This window comes from Narcine bancroftii, chromosome 13 (assembly GCF_036971445.1).
Source record: "Narcine bancroftii isolate sNarBan1 chromosome 13, sNarBan1.hap1, whole genome shotgun sequence".
NCBI classification, from domain to species: Eukaryota; Metazoa; Chordata; class Chondrichthyes; order Torpediniformes; family Narcinidae; genus Narcine; species Narcine bancroftii.
The window spans coordinates 64555765-64577400 of record NC_091481.1 but is presented as its reverse complement, the minus strand read 5'-3'; the positions used below and the strand labels follow the sequence as shown (position 1 = coordinate 64577400).

The window sequence follows — 21636 nt, the reverse complement described above, 5'->3', positions numbered from 1 at the left end:
CAACTGATTCCTTGTAACCAGCCACTTCAATGTCTTGCTGACAAAACTTGCCCCATCAGGATTTTCCAGACGATAACCTCTTTCTTTCAGTTCACCACAGAGTTCCTTTTTGTTTCTCTTATTTCAAGTGATACATTAGGCAGCCAGTCCTCTCCTCTTGCATGCACCACAAGGGTTTTGACGAAGCTGAATTAAGCACTCACAACCTGTCTTCCAAATGGGGTTTTTCCACAAGCTTTCCAGCTTGTCCTGTTCCAGTCCCAGCTGCTGCTGCCGACTGTAGCACTGCAGAACTGATCTCTCTCTCACACACAGAGAAAAAGCCTATTTTTCTCTCTCTACTTGCAAACCCACATGACCTTCTTAGAACAGCAAGTTCCACTCCAGACAGCCTGCGGCTCTGACGAGTTCTTTTATCTGCTGCCTTTTTGTAAACAACAATCCATTAGTGAAGTCTCTTGGGCACTCTTCAAAGCTTATGCAAAGGCTCTTGGAGCCAGCCTGTCTGGCTTGAGCAGAGCTCCAGTATTTTAAGTAAGATCTGTTTTAAAGTGTTTGTATGTGACCTAGACTAAAAAACCTGCCCCAATTTATCTTCCAAAATCATATCTATAATCACCAGCAATAAAAAAAATCCCAACCAGCACAGTTAGCTCAACGCTGTTACAGCACCAGCGATCAGGACTGGGGTTCAAATCCCACTTTGTTGGAAAGGAGTTTATATGTTCTCCCCACGTTTGCATGGGTTTTCTCGGGGGCTCCGGTTTCCTCTCACTGTTCAAAATGTACTGGAGGATTGAAGGTCAACTGGGCAGCAAAGGTTTGTGGGATAATATGGGCTGTTACTGTGCTGTATGTCTAAATTTAAATTAAAAAAAAAAGAAAATTCTATTATCCAAAGAATCAACTCCCTAATCCAGACAGTAGTGAAGGTAAACTGTAGTGTCAAGGTACCGCTGATTACTTAGGACTTTAAACTCCTGCCTGCCCTCTGAACAGGACATTAAAAAAAGAATTAAAGTATATCAAAGGGTTAGAGAAAAATCTTCCTAGTATCCTGGCCCAATGTATCCTTCAATCAATATATGCTAACTGTTTAACAGGTCATTGTACATCACTGTGGGATCTTGTGCATAAATTAGTTACTGTATTTCCGACATTACAACAATAACTCACTTTAAAGGGATTACATATTGATATTGCAAAAAAACTCCCACATAAATTAATGTTTCTTAACGACTCACTTTAGTGCTCACACAGGAATAGTAAATACCTTATTTCAAAATCAATGTTAGCCTCATATGACTGATAGTTGGTCAGTGGCATTGATCCAAAGCGGAAACCTTGTTCCAGCAGCCTTTTTGCAGGAGCAATTAAACGAGGTAGTGCCAATGTGATCTTCAGGAATGGTGTCTTCCTATTTCCTCCATAGCTGTACATATCTGTAATTATAATTACATTCACCCATTGAATGCATTCTCTGTAATGCTGGAATGCAAGTCGTTAAACAAAGTGTGCTCCAAGGGCCAGCAACTCCACAGCAACTTATAAAAGTGTACTCCTTTGCATTCAGATTTTACACAAGATACAAATGAAGCACTGGAGGCAAATAACTGAATGTAATACTTACTCTCCTTCAGACAGATATCGACTGCCAGCACTGCTTGAGAAATGTTATCCTTGTTTGATCTCATGTCCTTAATCACAAGGCTATTCAGTTCCCGTTGAAAATCATGGAGATGTTCTGAACCAAAACCTGTCAGGAATTTTATTTCATGGGTTATTAAAACCAGGACCATCTGAGTTGTCACTCAGAGGTGCCACAAATGTGTGACTGACTGACAACCTTGTGCATCTGAGAAATTCAACACATTGCCACAACAGCATTTTCATGTTAAATTCAGCAGTATCTCAAGTACAATCAATGCCAGGTAATAGCAGGCCTGCAGTTCTGACACTCAACAACATTTCCAAGATTAGCAGAGGTTTATACAAGACCTTTTAGCTTTAGCCTATCCACTAATTCATGCCCACTTGCATGGACCTTGTTCTGCTTCAGTCAGCAGCTCTGGAGAGAACCACCAGCTAACAGCAGTGTGCAGGTCAGCAATTTCTGTTGTCCTGCACTTGGGCATTGCAGAAGTACAGAAGTGCACTGGAAGTTAGTCACTGGAACTTCTGAATCACATTCTACCAGCATCCTACCCAGAGTAAGACAAATTCATACAAACTAGGGAGCCATCAACTTTCTACAGTGAAACCCCTGGTATCCGCAACTCGAGCAATTGGCAGCCTCAAGCAACCAGCAAAAAAAACAAGAAAAATAAATTTAAAAAAATGAAATAGGTAAAAAATATGCATTTAAAATTGTAAAAGTAAATGTCTCTCAGAAGTAACACATAAACTTTTGGTGAAGATGGAAGCCAATATTCAGCCAGCGGAATGCCTTGGTCAGGCTTTGTTCATAGCAGCTGATTGAATAAAGTTGTGTGAAACAGCAATGGCATCCTCCAGGATGAAGAGCTGATTGATGCCACTCAACCTTTGGGGTGACTCTCTTAAAGTGTCTCCTTATCCCTGCTTAGTTGCCTTATCTGTGAGCATGGTGGGGGAGGGGGAGGGGCATAATTATCTGTACTGTTATTGTTAGTCTTTCGGGTAGCTCCACTTCCAGATACAGCAACTTAAATATTTTCAAAGAATGTGACTAAAAATAAAGTAAAATGCTTTGTTTATATATTAATGAAAGTGAAGTTTGTTCAGTGCAAGCACAGGATAGTATTTTTGCATTTTAAACTGTTTATTCTTAATGCAAGTGTATTAGTTAGGCATTGTAAGTCTCAAGCAATCATAAAATACACTTACCCAGCATCTACCAATTCCCATAGGTGTCAGATACCAGGAGTTTAACTGTATCTAGCTCCCTCAGCTTTCATTGGCCTTTGTATTCAATTAATCTCTAATTTAATTGTGCAATTAAATACTTGAATTTCCAATATTTTTAATTATTTAAATCTATTTCACTTTTTTTAAACAGTTGAAAAAGTATAAGCTATCAGTTGGTCATCAGGATCCACCCTCGGGCCAAGCTGATTCTTGTGGGCCAATCTCCCCTGTCACGGCACCAAGGCCTTCAGCTCCTCAAATCTTACAGGAATCGAGAGATTCGTCATGTAACTGCAGGGTCCGTATCTGGGGGTTTGAGGGCTGGGGAGTAATGAACACAAGGCACAGACACTGTCAAGGATGAACTGAGCTAATTTCTGTTCAAGCGTCCCAATCTTCTCCAAGAATAGCCAATTAAAGTGGCAAGACTAAATGGTGGTTCAAACAGTTATAATTGCAGCTTTCACAAGAGAAAAAAAATAACTGCAGGCATCTGAGAATAGAGGCACTGTGTGGGACTAATTGGTCTGCTTCATCCAATGGTTTAAGCACTTACAGTAGATTTTTTTTAAATAAAGGTCCACCTAGTACATCATGCTGCTGAAAATGAAAGAGATCCATACTTGAGGACAAGTGTAAAATTATTAAGCTGGCAATATACTTTGGCAGGACAAACTGAAGACTTAACAGCAGAGCCCCTGTATTATCTCTGTGATAGATGTGTTGAGCATGACATTTTGTAAGAACGGTATTGTTGTGCTTGAGAACAGCATCAATGTGCCCGATCAAGTTTCTGAGAGTGTACAGGTTCACAACATCTCACCGGCAGGTGCTTGAACATAGAAATATGGCATAAATCCATGAATGTTGCAGCAGACACTGTTCTCCTCCATTGTGATTCCAAACATTCGTGTAATAGGAACTGGTCCCTGTTTAATCCCAGGCATTCCAGCAACGTAAGACCCTACAAGAGAAAGGAAAATCCAATTAAAACTGAGAATCTCACTTCTTATTTGTGCTGTATAGATATTCCATGACTTACCACCTATGTGACTTATGGCCATCTGTAAATATGACCAGATTTTAAAAATAAAGAAAAAAATATAAAAATTACGCATTTACAGGCGAAAGTTGGCCCTATCTATGGAAAATAAAACTGCTGGCTGGTGGTAAACCTCTCGCGAGAGTTGGTCTTGGTGGTCGTCATGTTGAATTTGACAAACTATAACATGGATACATGGCAATTCCGACACACGATCGATCGGTCAGAACGGAGCATGGACGTAACTTGAGGAGTACCTGTATTCAGAAAGTCGTTGGAGCCCAAATGGCTGGACTGATTAGATTTCTAAACAAATTTATTGACTACAAAATACTTTTAAACATCCTGAAAAATCAGAAGATGTGTCAGATAAGAGGGAAAACAGTATATTTGAGTCAATGTGCCTAATGGCATAAAATACATTCCTTTTGATGTTCCACTTCATCATCTCAATTTTCTCATGCTACGTTCTCACTGCTCCCAGCAGGAAAAAGGTATGGATGCCACAAGACACATGTCACCAGGTTCAGGAACAGTTGCTATAGCTCAACCATTGTTTGATTTCGGAAGCTAAGCAGGCTCAGGACTGGTCAGTACTTGGAGGGGAGACCACTGTGAAGGGCACTGGACAAAGTGTCAACTTTCTGCCTGCCTTACAGTAGAATTTCATATATGTTACATTCTAAATGTAGTATTATGTGACAATAATGGAATCTTTACCTTTACCAATCAGACTCATTTAAGGACTCTTATTTTGCACATTATTTATTACTGTGTGGCAGCACACCACTAGACAGGCGACGCTTGTAATCCACGCGGCGGGGCAGCCGGCCAAAATGGCGTCTCAGGGTTTCCCCTTCTTCTCAGCACAGGGCTCAGAAGCCCGCGCTGGGGGACCAAGTGACACCTGGGTGACGTCAGCGCTCTCCGGTGCAGTTCTCAGTCAGGTCCGGGCTGGGAGTACAAGTCCAGCCCAGCAGCCTGCAATAAATCAGTTCTGCTCACTGAGCTCAACCTGTCTGGTTGTGTGTTCTTTCAGTAGCAGTGTAGCTACCGCTACAACTGAATATTTATTTTATGTATTGTATAGTTCGTTTGCACTTCCTTCTTGTTTACATTCCTCTCTTTTTGATATGTATCTTTTCTTGAGTAGTTATTTTTTACATTACCGATAAGTAAAAATTCTGCCTGGCTTGCAAGAAAAAAATTGATGTGATGTCTGGTATGTACTCTGACAATAAATCCAACTTTGAACTTTTCACTCCTGTGTTGGTTCAATGCTCCCAAGTTATGCAATTCAAAAAAGTTCTTCACAAGTTTCCAGTATTCTTTAAGATTTGCAGCATGACACATTGATACCAGTGAAACTTGTATGTATAGCAGTCATTATATTTAAATTTTCTCCCAAACTGCAGAACTTAAACCAGTAAACTTCTGATGTAATGGTAAAGATTTACAGATAATCAAATTTTCTGGGACAACGGCAGTAAAGCCAGGCAAGCCTGTGATGTAGTTTCTTTCTTAGTCAAATCATTCATGATGAAATTCCCATTCAACATAGAGCTAGGCCAAAGATATCCTAACCAAACAAATTTTATTACAATGAGGGAAAATAATTGAGGAAGACACTGTTGAGTTCAGCTTTAAAATATGTAAAAACTTTTCTGTCTCCCCTTTTCATAAAGAATTTCGATACAAGCAAAACGTGGTGGCACATGAATGAGCATCTTTCGAGGTGTTAGGTGGCATCAAACCATTCTGCGTACTCAGAAGTGATTTCACTTGCCCAGAGAGAGTTCAATCAAGCCAATTTATCAGGGTTACTTCTCAGACTACTCCTGCAGCCACATTAACCTTCTGTAGTCCCCACAATCAAGCTGCAAGCCTCAAGGCCACAACTGCCTAGGACATAAGCAACAACTAGGAGGAAGATCAGAGATCTTTTAAAAACAGCTCGAAAAGAATTGGATACTTAATAAAAAGATTATGAACATGTTTAAGGTTTTAATTGAATTCAAACTTGGATTAGGTGAAACACAGAAGACTTTCTTGCATTAACATTTCCAATCTGGATGGCACATGAACACAAGAGTCAAAGCTGGAGTAAAGCTGAGAGGGCTGGAAGCAGACCTGGTAACTGAGCTGCAGCGTGTTCCTGATCTCTGCTGCAGGGTACGCCCATACATTCTGTGGTCAATGATTGGACAGGTGACAGGCCCTCAGTGGTCCCAATAAAAAGTTAGATTATTTAAGCATTACTTAATTGATTGAATAGCGTTAACTAGAGTAAAATTTCTGGTATCCGGAATTCAAGCAACGGGCAAAAAAAAGGAGGAAATACATAAATAAACAAGGATTCATAAGAATACTCAAAAATGTAAATAAAAGTTTAAAATTGTAATAGTAAATGCTCGCCAAAGCAGCACACAAACCCTTGGTAAAGATGGGAATAGATATTCAGCCAGCAGAGCACCTCGGTCGTGCTGTTCCTGCGGCAGCTGTTAGAATAAAGTTTGAATAAGTTGTGTTTGAAAAAAATGGCGGCGGCCAAGATGAAGAGATGGTCGATGCCGCTCGCCTCTGAGGCGACTCTCCCTAAGTGTCTCCCTATCCCTATCTAGTAAGAGGATTTATCTTTATTAGTATTAAGTATATGTAAGGATTTATCTGTCAACCTGGGGGAGGATGGGTTAATTATAATGGTGGCATGGTTAGTGCAATGCTGTTACAGCACCATCGACCATCGAATTTAAATTTTGTAAATTACAGGAATTACCTGATTAAAGTGAACTTTACATAATTAAGGACTACAATACTGATTTTTTTTTTCAAATCACTTTTTATTTTGCACTGTCTTTTGTCTTTTTAACAGCTATGCTTAATGCTGGTGTATTAGTTAGACATTTTAACTGCGATTCTCAGGCAGCCAGAAATTTTGCATATCTGGAATCTGCAATCTCAATAGGTGTCGAATACCGGGGATTTTACTGTATAACCTCTGGAAATTTTTATTTTACCCTCAGTGGCCTGTTGAGGCAGCTTTAATACCACAGCACAAGCTGGAGGGCTGCATCCAAACTCAGAGCTGGTCCAAGCCAGAATATTTCTGACCACAATCACCATTGGTCCCATCACTTACCCACATAGTACTCCAGCTCCACCTGCTGGAATATGATACTATCCACCTTTGGGTTGATCTTTGGTACTGGTGGGCGCTGCCATTTACTGTTCTTAACATCAGAAGAAAACAGATTTCCTGAAAGCAGGAAAAAAATGTCCTTAATGTCCTTAATGTCCACAAATATACATTTATCCACCAGGCAAGCCAAAAGATCTAGCCCAAGAGAAGGGAAAATGATACTCAGCAGGTATAATAAAAATTATTCCTTTGTGCTGATTCTGGTATCACTGTAACGATAACACTGGACAACCAAGATTTTGGTCCCTGAGCACTTTTGGGTGCATTTTATGGATCTTGGGCGGCTGATCACGAAAATCACCTTACAATGTTCCTCTCGTGTGCAATATTTTTAGAAAAAAAACCTACTTGTGTGATTTCCTGTCATATTTTTAAACATGCTTCAATCTATTTCAAATTGAAAACATACTTGATTAGACTTCTGTCCACAATCAGGTGGCTACGATTTGGGAAGTTGAAGCTATTTAGTCCAAGTTGAGCATAATAACTCAGTGATCTAGAGATCACTGATTGTGTGTTAAGCCCAAGGATAACACACGCTGGTTGTTGACGCTGGTTGCCAAACTGATCCAGCAGAATTCAGCCAGCCACCCAGACAGAACAAGTCCTGGGTTAGGTCAAGCTGCACTTGGGGGAAATGCTTCAAGACTGATAATCCATGCAGTCAATGCTTTCAAGAGGAAGAGGAAATTGGGGGGAAAAAAAAACATCTAGAATCAAGATACTGACATGGCTAGGAAGAACAGGACAAAAGTTAAATCAGCCTAAAGGCCGCACAACATAGACTAAGCAATCATCAGTCGCGTATCTATCAAAGATCCACTCGTTGGCAATAAATAAAAGCAATCTGTCACCTACCAATTGGAACTGAATCGTGCGATGGCTGCATTCCTTGGGCATCCACCATCATTTCTGCCTCCACCTCATTGAAATAAGCCAGTTCCTCCTCAAACTGCGATGGACCTTCATCGTCCCACTCTCCCCGGGTGCGTTTTGAATGAGGCTGCACGCCACCGTTGCCATGCGACTTCCTTCTTAGAGGCTGCATGCTGATCTGCGTTCAGTGAAAGTCATTTTTTTAAAAATGGATGCAAGGCTGACTTTGTTAGTGCTCTGAAGCTGGGAATATTAGGAAGGATCTGAATTTTTACAATCTTCTGCAACTGTGGGGTTCTATCTCGAAGCACCTTGCAGCTAAGTGAAACACTTTTACAGCATTGTTTTGCAAGAATGCCCAAGTACCAAGATTATGGTGACACCAATTAAGAGATTTCATTTCCAAGTCCATGGTGTATTTGTCCAGCAGATTAATTAATATATCTGCCACCCCTTGAAGAATGAACAAGTCAAAATGGAGAATCGTTCCATGGTTTCAAGTCAAGACTATTGTCAGCTGATTGTACAGGGTTCTCCGGTCCTCGGTGCGAAACACACCGACAGGCCACCAGGCATAGCATACATCTTGACCACATTAAGATTCGGATTGTTACTTGCCCGTTATTTTATGTGATTTTCTACCTCTTTTCAAATGACTTTGGACGCAATTCACATCATAAATCAGTACAATGAAGAGTTTGGTCACTGAGCAATTCCAGACAGATATAGACAGGTTCGGTCATTGATATCCGCCAAGTTAAGGTTGATTACAAGCATGGGCGACGTGTGGTTTCTAGAATGGTTTCAGCAATGAGGCATTTCAAATCACGCAGCATACACTCATGAAAGAAAGTCCTTATGAGTGGATATCTGGTTCCGGGGATGTTGAATTGCTGCCACGGTTTTTGCTTGCTACCAAATAGTCAGATAATATTCAACATAGGATGACGATTGTACTTGATGCAGAGCCATTGACAACACCAGCGAGACTAAAATCCACCAGTGAAGTACTTTCCAAATGCAGTCTGTTAAGTGTTAAAAACAACCACTTAAACAGAATGAGCAAACAAAGAGGAGTCAGAAGTTCAGGCTGCATCAATAGATCATTAGTTCCAAGAACAGAGGGGAAAATGCATATTTTATTTGTCTGCAAAAAAAGCTCCCACTTTCACTTCATAGGATATTTAAAATTCTGCCAAAAAAGAAAGTTTTAAACTGCACCAAAAACCACTCCTGTTCTTTTGACTTCTTCCTTGTATAAAGAAAGATGACAAGTCATCATAGAGGAGGGAGACTGAAACCTTGGCTAAATAGTTCAGCAACAACAACTCACACTCAATATCACCAAAGCCAAGGAGCTGACTGTTAACTTCAGGAAAACTACAGGAGTATGATGCAATGATCATTGGGGAATTAGAGGTGGAGAGGGTGAGCAAATTTAAGTTCTTCAGACACTATCTCGGAGGATCTTTCCTGAACCCAATACACTAATGGCACCGTGAAGAAAGCACTTTAGCACCTCTACTTCCTCAGGAGTTTGTGGAGGTTTGGTAGGACATCAGAAACCCTGGCAAATTTCTACAGATGTGCAGTGTAAAGTGTGCTGACTGGCTGCATCACAGTCTGGTAGGGGGACACCAATACCCCTGAGAGTAAAACCCTCCAAAAAGTAGTGGACATCACAGGCAAAACCCTCCTCACTATGGAGAACATCGACAGGGAATGCTGTTTTCAGAGAGCATTGGCAATGATCAAGGATCCACATTACCCAGCACACGCTCTATTCTCGCTGCTAACATCAGAAAAGGTGTTGGTGCCACAAGACTAGCAGCACCAGGTTCAGCTGCTCCCCCTCCACCATCAGAACAAGACTAACAGCACCAGGTTCAGCTGCTCCCCCTCCACCATCAGAACAAGACTAGCAGCACCAGGTTCAGCTGCTCCCCCTCCACCATCAGACTCCTCAACAAACTCAATCAGGGACTCATTTAAAGACTTCCCCTTTTGCACTTTATTGCTATTTTTTATTTTCTCTGCATTGCTTACATTTGTTATTTGTTTCTCCGTGTACTTTGTGTACAGTTTTTTTTGCACTACCCCTAGGTAGTGGTAATTCTGCCTTGTCTGCAGGGGAAAAAATCTCAGGGTTGTATGTGATGCCATGGATGTGCTCTGACGAGAAATCTGAAATCTATAAACATACAATCCAAACAGAAGAGTTCTTTTTTTTTTAATCTGTTATATATACTTTAGTAAAGGATTTATCTTTATTTCATTGTTTAACAATAGATGTTCCAATAAATCTAATCAGGAACCGCTGCAAAATTATTCTATTAGAAATTACAGTGAGAAGTGTCTTAAATTAAATTAACATTGATTTCCCCATCAGGTTCAGCAGTCCGTAAATTGGAAGAGTTGATTGTACAACCAAGCCAAACAGAAGCTTGCACCACTTTTTATGCTGATTCCTGAGACTTATTTCATGGGTTTGAGGAGTCGGTGGATAAACTATTAAAGATTGCTCTGGATATTTTGGGATGCAAAAACAAAAGCTTTCAGAATATTGGATCTTTTCTGATGTTAAATTGATACAATAGGCCACCTTTCTCACAACCTATCATTACATCAACCACTGGCAAGATGAAAAATCAGGACAAAAATACAGCAAAGATGAATTAAACAGTCCATCATCTATTTTAGAAAGCACACTCAAGCATGTCTTTTTTTTCCCAGAAAGAGTACTTAAAAGGCTTTCCAACCTTCCTTTCAATCCACATCCCGGCACTGCTTATAACGTACATGTTCTCGAACAAATATTCTAAGCATGGCAAACACTACTCAGCTACAAAGACAAGAAAAGCCTTGTCACTCTATGCGCATCTCCAGTTTACATTGAATCTGAACTGCATACATGCAGCAGAGAAGACAAATGTGCTTTGTACATGCTGTTTTTAATTCAAGATTGCTTTAATGAATTGTAAAAGTACAGAACGTCATATAACATGAAATTGCTTTCTGCCTGTCATAAGGCAAACAAAGTCGCCCAGCGCCCATTACAGTAAGAGAGAAAGAGACGCAAAAGAGAGTCCATTCAGAGTTACTGAGTCCATGGATTTGCCTCCAGTGCTCCTGCAGCCACACTAATATTTTGGAAAAATGCTAATCTATATCAGAGAAGTCACTAGATTCAACCCTCATTGCAGGACTTCAGTACAATCCTGACACCTCAAAAACATTAAAGGAATGCTACATTGTTGAAGGTGACATCTTTCAAATGAGATGTTCATTTCACAGACCAGGTGAGGACAAAATATATCACAATAGTACTGAGAATCGCATTGGGGTTGGGGAAACCTCAGGACCCTGTTCAACATTTATGGCTCTAGCGATGTCCAATACAAATGCACAGATCTTTATTTGTTGTTCTGTGAGGGGCTTGTGCACAAAATGGTTACGAATACTTCCGACAATAAACACTATTTCAAATGATTGACTGTAAAGGTTTTGGAATAATCAAAGGTTGTGCATTAATAATGAGCTATTTCCTTCATTTTTTTTATACCAGTTAGAAGAACAGGACTTCACCCATTATTGCCAATAAACAATTCTCCTTCAATCAACCTTGATGAAGGGCTCAAGCCCAAAATGTTGGTTACGTATCTTCATCTTTGCTATATAAAGTACGCTGTTTGACCTGCTGAGTTTCTCCAGCATTGTCTCTTTACTTCAAACACTGCATCTGCAGACCTATGTGATTTACTCCAACCAACAAAACCTGAGTCTTTTATCTCAAGAATTGTGCATAAATTGAGAATTAATTAAGGACTGGGAGCAAACCGAATAGCCCAGTGATCACAAGAGCACTCCAGGACAAATTCTTTCCTACATGTAGTAACATAGTAACACACCCCATCCTCCTTTCCCTGGGCTCCCCTTCCCCCCCACCCCCCGACCCATCTTTCTCCACCCAACCATTTCTCCCTTTCACTTGTGAATCTGCAAGGGTAATCTAATAAAGCAATCACAGGCCCACGAACAGATAGCTTTAGAGCACAGCCCACTGATGACCTCCATAACAAAATGAAAAATCTTACAAAAGTAGAATGATTAATCTCTTAGAAGCCCAAGGAAGCTCAGCATGAGGTGAGCCATCAAAAGAATTCCAGTTGGCTGCATCATAGCGCAAAATGTGACATCTTCAATCTCTCACTGCTGCAGTTGGAGGTCCCACCTCCGACATCATCCTGGAGCCAAAGAAGAGCAGAGTTCTGCCTCACTGACTGTCGCACAGCAGCACTCATGAAATGCTTTGAGGTTGGCGTGGCTAGAATTAACATACCCAAGTAAAGACCTGGACCCACTGCAAATTCGCAGATGAACCACAGATACTACCACACCATTTTTCTTATTTTGCACTAATCTATTTATTTTTAAAAATGTAATTTAGAGTAATTTTTGAACCTGTAATGCTGCCGCAAAACAACAAATTTTGTGACATTTGTAAATTTTAATTTTTAAATTTAAATTTTAGATATACTTTCACCCATGAACCTGCGCTGCCCAACTGACTGACGACCTCCATACGTTTCTGAATGATAGGTGGAAACCAGAGCCGCCGAACAAAACCCATGCAAACACAGGGAGAACGTGGCCGCTAGCGCTGTAACAAAGTTGCACTAATCTCTACACTAACCATGCAAGACTTGCTTATAATAAATTCTGATCCTGAAATAGGAACTGCTCTGCACAAGATCAGAAGCTTCAGAAGGTGGGGAATCAAGCACAAAACATTATGCAAACCTCCCTCCCCTTCATCAACACCTCCACCTGCCTGGATAAGCCAGCCACAGACACATCCCACCAGGATGCAGTCTCTTCTCTCTTCTTCCATTGTTGAAAAGGTTCAAGAGCATGAAATTTCACAGCAACTGAAAGACAATTTCTTCCTCAGAGCCATCAAACTCTTCAACAATCCCACAACAGTGCTCTCAAGCTGTCCTTGTTAGGTTAAAAAAAATATATTATTTGATCTTTCTCACAGTAACCCAATGCTCTATAACTATGCCCGAAATATCGGTATGCTGCATGACTGGCTGAGTTTCTCCAGCATTTATTATGTGTTTTTGCTCACAGAAGCAGCATTCTCACTGTACAAGAAATAACTTGACAATAAACTTAGGAGGGAAGATACCACCTACGATGAAATATTTACTTCCAGGAAAAGGATTTAAGTGCAAATCGCTGGTCAGAAAATTGAAGGTTCAAGCGTCACTCCTTGAGACAAGCAAAGCTGTCATCCAGGTGCAGGACTGAGGGAGTGCAGCTCTGTCATAGGCCCTGAGACCACTCCTGTTTTCCCGGCAACTTCCCCGCTAATCCCATCCCGTCCTCCCCTTCCCCTGGGTTCCCATTCACTTGGGAACCCCCCCTTACCCCATCCCCACACCCCATCCTCCCTTCCCTGGGCTCCCCTTCCCCCCCCGACCCACCCTTCCCCACCCAACCATTTCTGTGGCCCCTATACCCCCTTTCACTTGTGAATCTGCAGGGATCATCTACTGTATCCGGTGTTCCAGTCTCCTCTACATTGGAGAGACTGAGCGCAGACTGGGAGATCGCTTTGTTGAGCACCTCTGCTCTGTCTGCCGTAATACCTTGGATCTCCAAGTGGCCACCCATTTCAATTCTCCATCCCATTCCCTTGCTGACATGTCAGTTCATGGTCTCATATACTGTCAAACTGACACCACCCAGAAATTCGAGAAACAGCACCTCATCTTCATTCTGGGCACTCTCCAACCTGATGGCATTAACATCGATTTCTCCGGTTTCTGTTAAACAACCTCCCCACCACTTCTTCACCCGTCACCTTCCTGTAGCTAGCTATAGGCCATTTCATGTCAGGCCTCTGCCTGGAGGCTGGCTACAAAAGCGGATCGAGAACTTAAAACTTACCTTTCAGATAGCAGCCCAAAAAGGCTGCTCCAGCGTCGCATTCATGTCGAGAGGCGCTTCGTAGCCAATGGAACCAATGGAGGAGGGGCGACTGGGGCCATAGCACCACCCATCATAAATACACAGCAGAGCTAAGGCTTTCTTCCCTATACATAATACCCCACGCAGGTGGAAACACTCTGTTTCCCAGAACAGTTCCAGCTGCATGGAGGAATTATGGGTAGGGAAGACGGCCATTGCTCTGCTGCGTTTTGAGCCACAGAGAGTGGCCCCGAGGCCAAAGCAGCCCAGTGAAGCTGTCACAGCCCGCAGTGGCCATCCCCTGATGGCTCCCACTGCCCAACAGCTGCTACCCCTGCCTTGGGGGGGGGGTCATAGAGGAAGAGGGGTGAGTGGGGAGATGGGTCGCAGGTTGACGGCATCATCAGCCTACCCCTAACTAGCGGCTGTACATTCAGGTCAAGCAGCAGAGCGCAGCACTCTGATTATCCTTCCCCGAGAGGTGTTAGAATTGCCACCTCAGCATCTTTAGGCAGAAGTGCAAAGAACCTCCGCCTTTTACAAACGTGTTTTCCCTGCTTGAAAGTGCCTCTGTCTCTCTCTCCCTTTTCCATGTCTGCTATCACACAGACAAAATCCATTCTTACCTCTCCCCTTATCATACCATTTGTTGGTCTGGATTCATCCCCCAGCCAGGATTGTCTGTATTCTGAGATTTCCTGGGGTTTTTATGCATATTCTACTTATTGCTTGAAGAACAGCTCAGGATCAAAACGTTGATAAAATATTTTTTGAATCCAATGGAAGCTGTGAGACAGACCAAGTTCCTTCAGTATTTCGGGCTGTTTTAATACAATCAAAGTGTCTGTAGACTTTCATGTTTCCTCTTGGTTCCCCGGGCGCCACCCCTTACTCCACAGGCACTGAATCCACCCGTTTCCCTGGTTACAAAGGCCACCACTGCTTCTCCGGGTACCGCCCCTGCTTCACCGGCCACTGCCCCTGCTTCCCCAGTTACAAAGGCTACCACTGCTTCCCCAGGCACCAAGGTCACCCTTGCTTTCCCTGGCACAACACCTGCTTCCTTGGACGCTACCCCTGCTTCCCCGGGCACCGCCCCTCCTGCCCCCGGGCACCGCCCCTCCTGCCCCCGGGCACCGCCCCTCCTGCCCCCGGGCACCGCCCCTCCTGCCCCCGGGCACCGCCCCTCCTGCCCCCGGGCACCGCCCCTCCTGCCCCCGGGCACCGCCCCTCCTGCCCCCGGGCACCGCCCCTCCTGCCCCCGGGCACCGCCCCTCCTGCCCCCGGGCACCGCCCCTCCTGCCCCCGGGCACCGCCCCTCCTGCCCCCGGGCACCGCCCCTCCTGCCCCCGGGCACCGCCCCTCCTGCCCCCGGGCACCGCCCCTCCTGCCCCCGGGCACCGCCCCTCCTGCCCCCGGGCACCGCCCCTCCTGCCCCCGGGCACCGCCCCTCCTGCCCCCGGGCACCGCCCCTCCTGCCCCCGGGCACCGCCCCTCCTGCCCCCGGGCACCGCCCCTCCTGCCCCCGGGCACCGCCCCTCCTGCCCCCGGGCACCGCCCCTCCTGCCCCCGGGCACCGCCCCTCCTGCCCCCGGGCACCGCCCCTCCTGCCCCCGGGCACCGCCCCTCCTGCCCCCGGGCACCGCCCCTCCTGCCCCCGGGCACCGCCCCTCCTGCCCCCGGGCACCGCCCCTCCTGCCCCAAACACCACCCCAGCTTCCTCACGCACCCCCTCCCGCTTCCCTGCACAACTCGTGCTTCCTCAGACAGGGCCTCTCTCCCCCGGACAGTTACTACCCCGTTCTCCGCACCACTGGAGGAGGTAACCTGGGTGGGTGTCACTTTGCTCCGTGGAGGCCTGCCAAGCACGAATCGCCTGCTGCTTTTACGCTCTTGTTGAGCTGAGGAGCCGCGGGGATGTGACGGGTGCCACGCCAATGCACCTTTCCCCCAACCAATGTTCCTCTGGGCCTAGCGCAGCCAAGGCCTCGATTTCCCTTCGGACCGCCCCGACTGCTCGCTCTTTCTCTTCCCGCCCGCGATCCCACCAGCTGCTCGAGGGCGGGGGCGTGGGCGGCGACGGCTCGGTCTCGCGCCCGCGCTTTCTCCTTACCTCAGCCTCCCGCTCAGCCCGCGCCGCCAACCGCCTCAAACTCCCGCCAAGCGCGTGGATCTCCGCTGACCCCCTGGTTACCACAGCAACCGCAGTGCCGCTCACACTATTGGCTGACTGGTCGTCCGGTAAAACATGATTGGCTGAAAGTGAGAACCGGTGTTCTCATTGGCCGGGACGCACGTAATGCTCTCATTGGCTGAGAGGAAAACGAACGCAGGTCTTGTTCAATGAGATTGTACCTTTCTCCTCGTCGGAGGGTGGAACGGGCATTCTCATTGGCTTCCTCGGAATCAGTCATTCTCATTGGTGGAGGTGGAAGACAACAAAATCCTGTCAATTCTCATCAGGTAAGGCAGCATCCATAGAGATAATGTTTCAGGTGGATGGCTTTGAGAATGATACTCCAACATGGGAATGAATAACACAAGGTGTGCTAATACCTGCTGCGGCATTGTCAAGTCACATTTATTTATCGTCCATCCCACGCTCGCGCAGTAAAGACGAGATCGCGTTTCTCCAGGACCACAGAGCATATTCACATAAATATGTTAGAATAGAAGTTAAACACATTAAAATATTAAGACGCATACAGTAAAAGTCCACGGTTCACTATCCACAAAGGTTCTGGGAATTCAGAAATCTGATGGCTTTGGGGGGGGGAGCGGGGGGTATCCATTACCCAATCTGGAGGTGAGGGCGCCCGAGTGCGGCAACCAGATGGCAGAAGGGAGAACAGTTTACTCGAGAGGGGGTGTGGAGTCCTTCACTATGTTTATTGCCTTTCACCCACATCGAGTGTCCTTCATGGGGGGAAGAGAGCCCTCCAATGAACTTTTCCGCGGGGTCTTGCAGTCTGAGGTGGTACCAGTGCACAGGCTGCTCCCGATACATCCTCTGAAGAATGGAGTGAAGATGGTGGGTGGGGAAGTAGAGGCGCTGCTGGGCTTTCTTGGCGATGGAGGGAGCAGGTGAGATTCTCTGCCAAGAGCACTCCAAGGAACTTGATGTCTTTTTTTTAATATAATCATTTTATTTTCAAGAATCATGCAAATAATATAGTATGTTTTCTTTCCGCACAATTAAATTCACAGAGTCCTCGGCCTTATTCCCTCCATTCCCTTCTCCCATAACTTATACAGTTACATAAGAAAAGCAACATGCTACTGGACCCCAAGTATTAATTAAACAATAAAAGGTAGGGAATAAACAATGAAAAAGAGAATTAAAGTTAAAACTAAAACACATGACATCTGTGCCACACCCTCCAATTCACTTTCTCCTTTATATACTAAGTGGGATGTTTCCCCCCCACCCCCACTCATTACTCAAAGCTCAAGGCTCAAAAAGCTGGGGGGTGGGCATAACTCATATTTGCACACCTACGTGCTTCAGATACGGCTGCCACACTTCAATGAATGTGCCATACTTTTTCCCTAAGTTATACATAATCTCTAAGGGAATACAATCCTGCATTTCCGCGATCTGCTGAGAGTCGGACTTCCATGGAACCGCTATGCACTTCCTGGCTAACAACAAGGTACAAATGAGAGTCTCGGATGGTGGGTGCGAGCAGTTCCTTTGGTCGTTCAGCATTCTCACTGCCCGTGGGAAGAAGCTGTTCCTCAGCCTGGTGGTGCTGGCTCTGATACTCCTTGATCTCTTCCCCGACAGGAGTAGCTAAAAGATACTTTGTGCAGGGTGGAAGAGGTCCTCATTGATTTTGCGTGCCCTCTTCAGACAACAATCCAGGTAGATCATGTCGATGGGGGTGGGGGGGGAGAGGGAGACTCCAGTGATCCTCTCTGCCACTCTTATGGATTGATCTCCGATTCATTTCTCTGCAGCAACCATACCACACTGTGATGCAGCTGCCCAGAACGCTCTCGATAGAGCTCCAAAGGTTAACATCATGCTTGCTCACGTCAGTCTTCTCAGGAGGTGCCTTCCTGACAAGTGAGGAGATGTTGAATGTCCACGATAGGTGAACTCTAAGGAACTTGGTGATCTCCACTTCCTCTACAACAGAGTTGTTGTTGATGTGTACTGGGGGTGGTCATTCCTGGTCCTCATGAAGTCCATAATCATCTCCTTCATATTGTCCATGTTGAGACTCAGGTTGTTACTCTTGTACCATTTCATGAGATTTTCCACCTCTTCTCTGTAATGCGACATAATTGTTGTTGATGAGTCCAGCTGCTATACTGGTGTATTTGTCATGGCAGCTGATCTGTCTAAAGTAGGTGTACAGAGCTGGGAGGAGTCACGTGATGGAGTAGTGGCCAGTAGGATAAAACCAGCCCTCTCCAGATAAAAAGAAAAAAAGTCAAGAAAAGACACAACCTTAACTAATATAAAGCATAAGAAATAGAAGATAAAGTTGCAGAGAGGAGAAAGAAGATGGCACCCAAGAAGGAAAAAGTGAAAACAATGGGGGTAAAAGAAGAAGAAAAGTCATCGGAAAAGAAAGAAGAAGGCCTTACCTGCACGAAGGAACAGGGAGCCGTGGTGGCAAAGAGCGCCTGATCTCCGAGGTTGGTGCTGGCCAGCAGAGTCGCAACCCCTCGACCAATGGACAGCAAAAATGGCTCTCTGAACCAAACAAAAGTGCACAATCAAAGGTAAAAGGAAACACTGACGGGAGGGGGGCTCAGCCGAGGAGCGGGCAACCACAGCGCGACCAGCTGAGGGACGCCCGACACCAGGGCCCTCAGCTGGAAGATGAGGAAAGTGGCAGGAGAGGAAGTGAGGAAACAGGAGAGGAAGAAAGTCGGCGGGGTGAACAGCAAGAGGAGCAGCAGCAGGAGGCCCGACAGATGAGCAGCCCAGGAGGGGAGGCTCAACAACAAGAGGCCCAGCAAGAAGAGGCCCAACAAAGTGATACAAGCAACTTATCAGGAGAATTAGAAGAGACACAGATACAAAGAAGAGATGAAGAAGACTCAAACACAGGTACAGACACAGAATAAGAGGAAGAAGAGGACCGAGATCTTCACAGAGAGATAGAAGGTAAAACAGATGGACAGACTATAGATAAAGCCTTTTTTGAAGAACAAATGAGAGCATTAAAAGAATGGTTGTCATTAGAATTTAGTGCAATTAAATGAATAGAAGATAAAATGCAAAGTTTTGAACAAGTCATGACAGAAAAAGGGAAAAGAGTAGAAAATGTGAAAGAACGAGAAATGGCTGTAGAAATGGAAGTAAATGACTTAAGAGAAAAATTGGAAGAAAGTGACAAAAAAATTTTTTTTAATTATAATTTTTTATTTTTCACACCATAAATCACATTATCCATGATACACATTTTTTCCTTTACACACATATACAATGTCATTTTCTCCCCCCCCCCCTCCCACTCTCCCCACCTCCCCCCTCCCGTCCATTTAAGGTATAAAATCTAGGATACATTAAACCAGTCAGACAATGTTGTCATTCAATAAAAATACACCAGAAATTCCACTGAGTCCATTCTTTTCATTTCCTTTTCCTTCCGTTAACTTAGGTAGTGATTGTCCCCGGTAGGTTTTCGTTATTGTGTTTAATATAAGGCTCCCATATTTGTTCGAATATTTCAATATTATTTCTTAAACTATATGTTATTTTTTCTAATGGAATACATTTATTCATTTCTATATACCATTGTTGTATTTTCATATTATCTTCCAATTTCCAGGTTGACATAATACATTTTTTTGCTACGGCTAGAGCTATCTTAACAAATCTTTTTTGTGCATCCTCCAAATCAATTCCAAATTCTTTGTTTTTTATGTTACTTAGGAGAAAGATCTCTGGATTCTTTGGTATATTGTTTTCTGTTATTTAATTTAATATCTGATTGAGATCTTCCCAAAATTTTTCTACTTTCTCACATGTCCAGATTGCATGAATTGTTGTTCCCATTTCTTTTTTACATCGAAAACATCTATCAGATACTGTTGGATCCCATTTATTTAACTTTTGAGGTGTAATGTATAGTCTGTGTAACCAGTTATATTGTATCATACGTAGCCTCGTATTTATTGTATTTCTCATAGTTCCAGAACATAATTTCTCCCATGTTTCCTTTTTTATTTTTATATTTAAATCTTGTTCCCATTTTTGTTTAGTTTTACCATTTGTTTCCTCATTCTCCTTTTCTTGCAGTTTAATATACATATTTGTTATAAATCTTTTGATTATCATTGTATCTGTAATCACATATTCAAAGTTACTTCCCTCTGGCAAACTCAAACCGCTTCCTAATTTATCCTTCAAGTAGGATCTCAATTGATAATATGCCAGCGCTGTATCTTGAGTTATATTGTATTTATCTTTCATTTGTTCAAAGGATAAGAATCTATCTCCTGAAAAACAATTTTCTATTCTTTTAATCCCTTTTTTCTCCCATTCTCTAAAGGAAAGGTTATCTATTGTAAAAGGGAGTAGCTTGTTTTGCGTCAATATTAGTTTTGGTAATTGATAATTTGTTTTATTTCTTTCTACATGAATCTTCTTCCAAATATTGAGTAGATGATGTAATACTGGAGAACTTCTATGTTGTACCAATTTTTCATCCCACTTATATAATATGTGTTCAAGAGTCTTTTCCCCTATTTTATCTAATTCTAATCTAGTCCAATCTGGCTTTTCCCTTGTTTGATAAAAATCTGATAGGTATCTTAATTGTGCGGCTCTATAATAATTTTTAAAGTTTGGCAGTTGTAAGCCTCCTTGTTTATACCATTCTGTTAATTTATCTAGTGCTATCCTCGGTTTCCCCCCTTTCTATAAAAATTTCCTTATTATTTTCTTTAACTCCTTGAAGAATTTCTCTGTCAGTTGTATTGGCAATGCCTGAAATAGGTATAATATCCTTGGAAAAATGTTCATTTTAATACAGTTTATCCTTCCTATTAGTGTTAATGGTAAATCTTTCCAATGCTCTAAATCATCCTGTAATTTTTTCATTAGTGGATAATAATTGAGTTTATATAGTTGGCCGAGATTTTTGTTTATTTGTACACCTAGGTATCTTATTGCTTGCATTTGCCATCTAAATGGTGATTATTTCTTAAATTTTGAGAAATCCGCATCATTCATAGGCATTGCTTCACTTTTATTTACGTTGATCTTGTAACCCGACACTTCTCCATATTCCTTCAATTTCTTATATAATTCTTTTATTGATAGTTCTGGTTCTGTTAAGTATACTATAACATAATCTGCAAATAAACTGATTTTATATTCCTTGTCTTTTATTTTTATCCCTTTTATATTATTTTCTGTTCTTATCACTTCTGCTAGTGATTCTATAGCTAACGCAAACAATAAAGGTGATAGTGGGCATCCCCGTCGTGTTGACCTGCTTAAGTTAAATTGCTTTGATACATGTCCATTTACTGTCACTTTCGCTAATGGTCCCTTATATAATGCTTTAATCCAATTAATATACTTCTCCGGTAAACTGAATTTTTGCAATACTTTGAACAAATAATTCCATTCTACTCTGTCAAAGGCCTTCTCTGCGTCTAAAGCAACTGCTACTGTTGGTGCTTTATTCCC

At 43.3% G+C, this 21636-nt stretch overlaps 1 protein-coding gene across 6 annotated transcripts in view; it reads right to left on the bottom strand.

Annotated features, from left to right (window-relative positions):
• pold1 (polymerase (DNA directed), delta 1, catalytic subunit) overlaps positions 1–16163 on the bottom strand; it is a 144446-nt gene extending 128283 nt beyond the window's left edge. Inside the window, exons 1-7 of one of the 6 annotated variants that reach the window (XM_069909089.1) lie at positions 15807–16038; positions 14606–14765; positions 7986–8181; positions 7068–7184; positions 3710–3850; positions 1631–1756; positions 1274–1442 (exon numbers count right to left, since the gene is read on the bottom strand). In XM_069909089.1, the coding sequence (XP_069765190.1) occupies positions 1274–1442; positions 1631–1756; positions 3710–3850; positions 7068–7184; positions 7986–8181; positions 14606–14620 (764 nt within the window). In that variant the 5' untranslated portion in view covers positions 14621–14765; positions 15807–16038. Of the gene's footprint in view, positions 1–1273; positions 1443–1630; positions 1757–3709; positions 3851–7067; positions 7185–7985; positions 8182–14605; positions 14800–15790; positions 16039–16092 lie in introns of those variants that run through there. The other 5 variants (XM_069909090.1, XM_069909091.1, XM_069909094.1 and 2 more) reach the window with 5 other exon arrangements.
• Positions 16164–21636: the final 5473 nt, after the last annotated feature.